This window comes from Gossypium arboreum, chromosome 5, assembly GCF_025698485.1.
Source record: "Gossypium arboreum isolate Shixiya-1 chromosome 5, ASM2569848v2, whole genome shotgun sequence".
NCBI classification, from domain to species: Eukaryota; Viridiplantae; Streptophyta; class Magnoliopsida; order Malvales; family Malvaceae; genus Gossypium; species Gossypium arboreum.
In genome coordinates this window covers 68,580,233-68,590,122 of record NC_069074.1, presented here as the reverse complement: position 1 = coordinate 68,590,122, position 9,890 = coordinate 68,580,233, and the positions used below count along the sequence as shown (strand labels likewise).

Here is a 9,890-nt window from a genome sequence, read left to right as displayed (position 1 = left end):
AATTTTAGTTTTCCTTGCTCTATCATTTAAAATATAGTCTAATTAGGACTCACATTATTCAAATTGACCCAAAATCATATTTTAAAAAAATTATAGTTTTGCCCCTAAACTTTTGCATATTTACACTTTTGCCCCAAAGCTCGTAAATTAAACTTCATCCTATTTTCTTATGTTTTATGACATGCTGATCATTTTTCCCTTCTATGGCAACATCAAATTCTCACTCTAACATGTACTTATGACTATTAGGTATTTTTACCGATTAAGCCCTTTTGCTAGTTTTCGCTTAAAACCGAGCAGCACAAGTTGTCTAACATAATTTAAAACCTCATATTCTATCATAAAACACCAAAATACACAAATTTCACCTATGGGTATTTTTCCAAATATAAACCCTAAGTTAAATTATTGCTAGCATAAGCTTAATCGAGTTACCGGGACTCCAAAAACATAAAGAACTTGAAAAACGGGGCTAGAATGGACTTACAATCGAGCTTGGAAGCTTGAAAAACCCTAGCCATGGTTTCTCTTTGCTATATTCGGCCATGGGGTTGAAGATGAGCAAAATTGGCTTTTAATTTTGTATTTTAATTCATTTTACCCTAAATGACCAAAATGCCCTTACTACTAAACTTTCCAAAATTCCATCCATATCCAATTTTGTCCATAGACTTAGAAATTGGTAAAATTTCTATTTAAGACCTCCTAATTAATATTTCAAAACAATTTCATACTAGAAACTTCTAGACTACAAGTTTTACAAATTATTCGATTTAGTCCCTAATTTCAATTTAAGCACTTTATGCATAAAATTTCTTCACGAAATTTTCACACAATCATGCAATCATATCATAGACCTCAAAATAATCATAAAATAATTATTTCTATCTCGGATTTTGTAGTCACGAAACCACTATTCTGACTAGGCCCAAAATCAGGAAATTACAATTCCTATTTGTGATGATTGCAACAAAAGGCATTTCGGTGAGTGTCGGTCGAAGTCGTGATTTGTGGTTGTTTGAAAAGAAAATATGATTTTGACAATCAAACAAACAAGCCTGAAGCAACCTCACAAAGAAATAGACGATCTGGAAACACTAGAAACACTACTTCTGGTCGAGGGAAGAATAGCAAGATAAATAAACGATCTGAAGCGAGAACACCAGCTAGAGCTTATGCAATCAGAGCTCATAAAGAAGCTACGGCCCCAGACATTATTGCGAGTATTTTTTTCTCTTTGATATTAATATAAATGAATTGATTGATCTTGGATCAACTCACTCGTATATATGCACTACATTGGTAGACAAAAAGAATGTTTGTTGAGTTCACTGAATATGTTGTTAAAGTAACAAATCCACTAGGTCAGTATGTTTTGGTTAATTAGATATGTAAATCGTGTGTACTGAAAGTTAGGGTTACGATTTTTTACTAGTTTGATGTTGTTACGTTTTGATGATTTTGATCTCATTCTGGGGATGGATTGATTGTATGAGCATGATGCAATAGTGAGTTGCCAAAGAAAACAAGTTAGTTTGAAGCATCCAAATGGTGAATTTATTTGTGTTAGAGCAGATGAGGCTGATTGTATTACAAAGGAGTTTCAGCACTGTCAGCTCTGAAATTGATTAAAAAGGGATGTGAAGCTTATTTAGTTTACATTTTTTATTTGAAAGTGGCTGAATAAAAAATGGAACAAGTGATGATAGTCAAAGAATATGTAGATGTTTTTCCTGAAGAATTGTCTTGGTTGTCGCCGACTCGGGAAGTAGAATTTTTGATCGAACTTAAGCTTGGAACGGCTTCAATTTTGATAACACCATATAGAATGGGCCATACAGAATTGAAATAAATTAAAAGTACAGTTGCAAGAGTTATTGGATCGCAGATTTATTCGATTGAGTCTGTCACCTTGGGGTCCTCCAGTTTTGTTCGTGAAGAAGAAAGATGGGTCAATGAGACTATGTATAGATTACCGACAGCTGAATAGAGACACCATCAAGAATAAATACCCATTACCTCGTATTTGTTCGATTAGTTAAAATGAGCTATAGTGCTTTTAAAGATCGACTTGAGATTCGGACATTATCAACTGCGAGTTAAAAGAGCAAGATGTACCAAAAATTGCATTCCGAACTAGATACAATCACTATGAATTTTTGGTGATGCCATTTGGTTTGACCAATGCTCCTGCGACATTCATGGACTTGATGAATCAGGTATTTAGCCATATTTAGATCGGTTTGTTTTGATATTCATTGATGACATACTGATTTATTCACTGAATGAGTTAGATCATGCCGAACATTTAAGAGTTGTGATACAAACTTTGTGTGAAAAATAACTGTATGCGAAATGTAGTAAATGTTAATTCTAACTACGAAAAGTTGATTTTCTAGGACATGTTATATCTGCTGATGGAATCAGAGTTGATCTGAATAAAGTATCTGCGATTGTTGATTGGAAAATTCCAAAGAATGTTTCTGACGTTCAAAGTTTCTTGGGATTAGCTGGATACTATCAGCAATTTGTTAAAAACTTCTCAATATTGCTTTACTTATGATCAAGTTACTACAGAAAAATGTCAAATTTGTTTGGTCTAATAAATGTCAACAGAGTTTTAATCAACTAGAAAACATGTAAACAGAAGTTCCAGTATTAACTTAGCCTGAATCTGGAACGACATATGTTGTTTGCAATAATGCGTCTCTCAATGGTTTAGATTGTTTGTTAATACAGTCAGAGAAAGTGGTAGCTTATGCTTCTCAACAGTTAAAACCGCATGAAAAGATCTTGAGCTGGCCGCGATTTTCTTCACTTTGAAGATATGGAGGCATTATTTATATGGCGAGAAATGTCACATGTATATTGATCACAAAAGCTTAAAATATTTAATGACCCAGAAGAAACTAAATCTGAGATAGCGACGTTGGTTAGAGCTACTGAAAAATTATGATTTGGTTATTGATTATCATCTGAGAAAGGCTAATGTAATTGCTGATGCACTCAATAAAAAGTCATCATTGTTTGTACTTTGAGCGTTGAACACTCATTTGCCTTTGAATGTCGATGGTTCTGTATTGACGGAATTGATGACTAAAACCTTGTTTCTACAACGAATTCAGGAGTTGCAAAATGACGATTCGAAATGGATAATAAAATGAAACTTGGTTCAAGATAATTTAACTACTGAATATAGAATTGGTGATGATGGTACATTACATTACTGTGATAGAATTTGTGTTCCGAATAATTTAAATTTGAAAAGTGACATTATATCAGAAGCTCACAGTAGTACATATTCTATTCATCCTGGCAGCACGAAGATGTATTGTGATTTGAAATAGATGTACTGGTGGCCGGGTATGAAACGTGAGATTTGTGAGTTCGTAGCAATGTTTGATTTGTTAGTAGGTAAAAGCAGAACATCAGGTGTCGTCAGGATTATTATAGCATGTTTTGTTTCCTAAGTAGAAATGGAAGCGAGTCAAGATGGATTTCATATTTGGTTTGCCTATAACTTTGAAAAAAAGATTCGATTTGGGTGATTATTGACAGATTGACTAAGTCGGCCCACTTTATTCCAGTCAAAATAGATTACTCACTTAAGAGGCTAGCGGAATTATATGTGTTAAAGACTATGAGATTGCACGGAGTTCTGACATATATTATTTCTGTTCGTGATCTGCGATTTACATCGAGATTTTGGTGTAAACTTCACGAGGCTTTAGGCACTAAACTCACTTTCTGTACAACATTTCATCCTCAAATGGACGGACAATTAGAACGAGTGATTCAGATTGTAGAAGACATGCTACGATGTTGTATTCTCGAGTTCGAGGGTAGTTGGAAAAAATATCTACCGTTAGCTGAGTTCGCTTATAATAACAGTTATTAATGTAGTATTAAAATGACACCATTTGAAGCTTTATACGGAAGAAAATATAAAACTCCGTTGTATTAGTCTGAGCTGATCGAATCCAAAATGGTAGGGAGTGATTTGATTAGAAAAACTGAAAATAAAGTTTGAATTATTCGAGATTGTTTGAAAGTTGCATCTGATCGTCATAAGTCGTAAGTAGATTTGAAAAGATAAGATATAGAATTTGTTATTAGCGATCGGGTATTTTTAAAAGTTTCTCCATGGAATAAAGTGTTACGATTCGACAAGAAAGGAAAGTTGAGCCTGATATTTATCAGGACGTACGAGATTATCGAAAGAATCGGTCCTGTAGCTTACAGATTAGCTTCACCCCCTGAACTCGAGAAAATTCATAACGTGTTCTACGTTTCAATGCTAAAACAGTACAAATCTGATCCTTCACACATGATTCATCATAATGAAATTGAATTACAGCCAAATTTGACGTATTTTGAAGAACCAATGAAAATTTTGGCTCGGAAAGTCAAAGAACTTCGGAATAAACGAGTACCGTTGGTGAAAGTCTTGTGGGATCGGCATGGTATTGAGGAGGCTACCTGGGAAATTGAGGAATCGATGAAATTACAATTTCCAAATCTAATCCCAAGTAACAATTTCGAGCACAAAATTTCCTAAGAGGGAGAAAGTTGTAATAGCCCGTTTTTGGTGGTGTCAGAAACAATGGTTTCAGAACCACAATTCTGGCGAGTAAAATATTATTTTAATATTTATAGGATTATATTAAAGTCGTATAAAAAATTCATTAAGAATTTTTTAGGTTTAATTGGTTAATTAGGTAAAAATGACTAAATCATAAATAGTATAAAAGTTGAGTTCTATTAATTAAAGGGATCAAATAGCTTTGAAATTTTAAACTAATGGTAAATAGACCATTTAAGGTGTTAGTGGATTGGATGGACAAGGTTTGATGAAATTTTAGTGGTTTTAAAAGGTTAATTTGGTAAATTGACAATTAAGTTGAAATGTTAAGTTAATTAAAAGATAATAAGATATCATCTTCTTGTTTTCTTCATGTCAAAACCGATTTAGCCATTAAATGAGAAAGCTAGGTTCAACCAAGCTTAATTTCTTGCATGTAAGTGATTCCGAGTCCCCTTTTTAATAATTTTTATGTTTTTGAGATTGTTGCAACTAGGTCCAGCTAGCCCGTACCTTCGTTTTTGAATCTGTTAAAAGATTTAGAAGTTGCCATTGATGAATCTTGAATGTTTTTTATGATAGCTATGTGTTTGAAGCTTTGATTGTGGTATTTGGTTGTTTTGTGGAGTGATTTTTGTTAAATTTTAATTTAAGGATTGAATTGTTAAAATGCTAAAATGTCAAAATGTCAAGGTTTAATAGTGAATTTGATGTATAATATGGACTATTAAAGGGCTTAGTATATTCAGCTATGATTTGATTCTTAGAAAATGGTTAATTTGATGATTTTTGGGTTAGGGAACTAAATTGCAAAAGTTACAAAAATTTAGAAACAAAATGCATATGAATGAATGGTTTATAATATGTTTATTTTAACTTAATGTTATGATGTTGTATGATTTTCGATTGATCGATAATACTCCGTAACCTAAATCGACAACGAATACAGGCTAGAGGTGTAACATTTAGTCGAATTGCTTCTAAACTATTTTTAAGACTTCGAAGGCTCGATTTAGGGATAAAATGCATATGAATGAACGGTTTATAATATGTTTAGTTTAATTGAACGTTATGATGTTGTATGATTTACGGTTGATCGATAATACTCTATAACCCTAATCCGGCAATAGATAAAGGTTAAAGGTGTTACAAAATAATTAAAAAATATATATAAAGTCTAAAACAATAGCGAAGCATTCGAAAGTCAGAAATATTTTTATTTGATTTGTCAAACCATTATTTTAAAAAAGAAGAAAGAATTATAATGCATTGACAAAGCTTGTATTGAAATATAGATATCCATTATGATTTCAAAATTGGTGCTAACAACAATAAAACGAGCTAAGAATTGACATTTTGAAGCAAAGATAGAACTGTTATCCGAATTCTTTATTTGTACCACACCATGGAATCTGAAATTCCGAATAAAGAAAAACCAATGGTTGAAAAAACTAAACCCAAGATCAAGCCGATTACACCTCTGGTCTTGGAGATTTTAAAAACATTAATTACTAAGCAATCAGAAAAATATAAAGGGCCAAAACATGAAGTAAAACATTCTGTTAAAAATTATAATTTCAATGAAGCTTTTTAACTTGTTCTAGATGCTTCACCATATATGGTTGAACTACTGGACCAACCGATTCCATATTTCAGTTAAATCGGGTAGCCCATTTTTTCAATCTATATCCAATATCCAAATCTCGTGTCTAAGAAACAAACAGCAGAGAAATAACAAACTCATTGAACAAAGCAGAACAGACATGTAGGAACTCGGTGTGAAAGGAACTTTTTGTTGTCCATGTGTGTACATATCCTCAATTATTTTTTAACAACTTTTCATGTATTTCGAGGATGTAATCATAGTGTCCTATATCAATGTTTGAATATGTGTCGGGAATCCGGATATAGCTGTCAGAATGAAGAACTCGTGTAACATAGTTTAACATTGTTTACCAACTACGGAGCCAATTACAGAGTGCTGGAAAATCGATTACGTTCTAAGAAAATTACTTTCAACAAGTTTTACTGCAACATGAAGAAAAATTAAAAAATATACAAAGAAGGAAGAGCAGCTAAAGCATTTACCTGTAGATGTAGTTTTATACTAAATTACTCCAAAGCCTCAACAATCAACAAAGTCGGTTTCATATGAAAGGGCTTATTAATCAAAACCTAGAGTTTGGTTGGATCCTCCCTGCTGAAACTCCAGGCATGGTAATGGCCCGCTTTCTTCTCAAGAATACAACCGAACCACTAATGAGCAGTAACCCAAAAATAATTCCCTGCACAGATTAGTTCCAAGTAAATGCATCGTAGCTGACATATAATCATCCAAGTACAAGATCTTTCATCTCCGGTTACCAACTCTAATTGTCTAAGAGTCTTGGTTGATAATGTGATGCTATGCACCCTATTGGCATGTGCATAGTCACCAAGAGAAAAGTCTGGCTCCACAGTTCTATAACTTCTAAACCATAAATCAGTCACAAAAAATATTAACTGAGATTTAACTTGACCAAGCGTTTGGTTATGTGCATTTGTCAGTGCAAGAGTCAATTTATCCATGATTTTGTATTCTCAAGGACACTTGGTCAACAATATGATGCTATACACCCTAATGGTATGCACATAGATTCGCCAAGTGAAATACCAGGCTCCACTGTTTATGACTTCTAAATTAGACATCGGTCACAACAAATATAACTAGGATATAACTTGACTAAGTTTTTGGTTTTTCTTTCTCCATGTACGAGTTGATCAATCCATGATTTTATATCACCATTGATTGGTCGAAAATGTTATGTACCCTATTGGTATGCATATATAGTCACCAAGAGAAATGCCAAAATTAGACAGCAGTCACAGCAATATAACTAGGGTTTTAACTTAACCAAAGTATGATTACATGGCCCCCACAAGTTGTCCATTAATACAAGGCCATCAGCTGTAATGAAAAAGAAGCCGAAGTGCGATCAATCTACTATGAACTTTTAAAATTCAAAGTAGGAAAAAAAATAGTAAAGTTCAGCTTTTCTTCTGATTATGAGCTAGGCTTTTATGGTAGGGCAAAAGCAAAAAGAACATGACTAGAATATTAAGCAAAGGAAAATACAGCAGGATTCTGGTCTAAACACAGAAAACCAATTTAATTATAAAATGTAATGGCTAAAACAGCCAATCAATTGGCATTTGCTGGCTATATAACTCAGTCTTGAGCATTAGTGTTGGATGCCTGTATGTGTCCAACACGAGAGTGTTCTATTCTTTTTTAAGTTTTTCCATATATTTGGTAGATCATGTCCCTATTCTCATGTCCAAATGTGTATTGGACATGACTATCGCATATGAATACTAAGAAAAATAAAGTGTCAAAGCTAAATAGACTGCTGTTATACAAAATCAATTGAAAGATAGTGAAGATCAAAGGCACATACCTCAAAACCGAGTACTGATAACTTCTCCTCGTTAACTGCAGGTATACAGCTCCTATAGGTGATATAAGCTCGTGACCCACTCTCCGATGTCGATGAATCATCAAGTAAGCTTCTTCGTTGTCTTAAATTCTCATTGATAACTGAGATTTCAAGATTAGACCTACCCTTTTCTGTTTTTTGTTTATTTTCGGCCTTTGAACCATCATCAGTTTCTACACATTTGAAAGGGATACGATAGCCAGTCTCACTACATCGATATTTTTGGTCACTCTGAAGAACAAGTAGCATTCTGATTAAAACCGCAAACAATTTACAGAAATGAAAATATAAAATAAAATATTTATACCTTCCAAACAAAAAAACAGCAAATGCAAGCAAAATATAAGCCAATGTTAATCTCATTTTAATGGCTATAATCCCTAGAGATGACCATGTAATTGAAATATCAGCTATTTCAGATTTGAAATGGTAATAACAAGAAAAGTTGAAAAAGATCATTGATTCCTAGCAAGTAAGCTTAGTATTAGACATGAAACCCGCACACCATTAAAAAAAACTAAAACATGATCATGAAAAAATATAATACGAGCAGTCGCAAGCAACATGAATACACAAATGTCTCATTATATATAATAAGAATTATTAACATGTCAAAAATTTACATAAATATAAGATTTATTAAACATGACATGAACACGATCCGGATCCACAAATTGCTGGGTCTAGTAGCAAGCACATCAACTTAACAACAAAACCTTTGGCATGCCAGATCTAATTCATCTGTTCACATTAACGTAAAGGAAAAGAATGTTTACATAAAAAATGGTTAAGTGTATTACTTTTTTCACTGATAACAGTATCTTAAATGGGAGATTAGAAATTTTCTCAGAAAATTAGATTCCATTTCCAGTAAATTAAGAAAGGCGGCACCCAGAAAATTTAACTGAAATTCATATATTTTGTCATATATGAATACTAAGGCTAAAATCTACAGCTTTATAAATCGAAGATAAGGAACTCAACAATTTAATTAACAAATTGAATAACAAAAAGAGATCAAATAAAATAGGAAGAAAAAGAACCTTCTCAGAGTAAAGGCAAGGAACACAAGGTCCAGAGGGAGAGCAATCGAAAGTATTGTTAGCTTCTTTCGAAATTTCTTTGAAGCTCATCAAAACTCTGTGCCCGATTCTTTCACTGCAATAAAATTTTTTAAAAAAATTAGGGTTTAAAGCTTAAATAATTAAATTAAAATTCTATATTCGCATGAAAAAAAAAAAGAGATAAAAGAGCAAAGAAAATAAGGCAATTACTGTTGGTCATGAATTGAAGAAGCTAAGGCAGAGAGGGGAAGGAGGAAAGGCAAGGAAAAGAAGAACAAAACAACTGATGAATTCCAAGATCTCATTCCTTTCTGTGTTCTTTTCTTTTTCAGTTCGATCGTAATTTTTTTTTTTCTGTTAAAGATTCTTCTTTTTCAAATTTATACATCTATTTATGTATGTTTAACTAGTTTCACTCTCACCGCAGAATTTTCTGTTCTTTTCGTCCAATTATGATACAAAACTTTTATATTGACAAATGCACGTAAAAAAAAAATGTAATTAAGCATTTGCTTTAGGTTAATTTTTTATGAGAATAAGTTAATTTTTTTATTATTTTACTGGAAAAGTTTGAATTCCTTGAAAATGCGTTCACGTCAGCGCAAAGTCAGAGGATGTGTCAACAAAACGCGTCTTGGAGGAGCGTTTTACTCTTTTTTTAGGGTTAAGGTTTTTTGTGCTTGATTTAAGGTTTTAGGGTTAGGGTTTTAAGAGTTTAGATTTTTATTGTGTTTAGGCTTTTAGGGTTAATTAAATTAAGATTTAGGG

The 9,890-nt window shown here is 32.8% G+C and overlaps 1 protein-coding gene across 1 annotated transcript; it reads right to left on the bottom strand.

The window, feature by feature from the left end:
- Nucleotides 1-6,490: 6,490 nt before the first annotated feature.
- LOC108450387 (uncharacterized) lies at nucleotides 6,491-9,580 on the bottom strand. Its single transcript, XM_017747985.2, has 4 exons — nucleotides 9,333-9,580; nucleotides 9,102-9,216; nucleotides 8,020-8,289; nucleotides 6,491-6,867 (listed from the first exon to the last, which is right to left on the bottom strand). Exons 1-4 carry the CDS (start codon nucleotides 9,425-9,427, stop codon nucleotides 6,751-6,753), a joined length of 597 nt encoding a protein of 198 aa, XP_017603474.1. The 5' UTR covers nucleotides 9,428-9,580; the 3' UTR covers nucleotides 6,491-6,750.
- Between the last annotated feature and the right edge of the window lie 310 nt (nucleotides 9,581-9,890).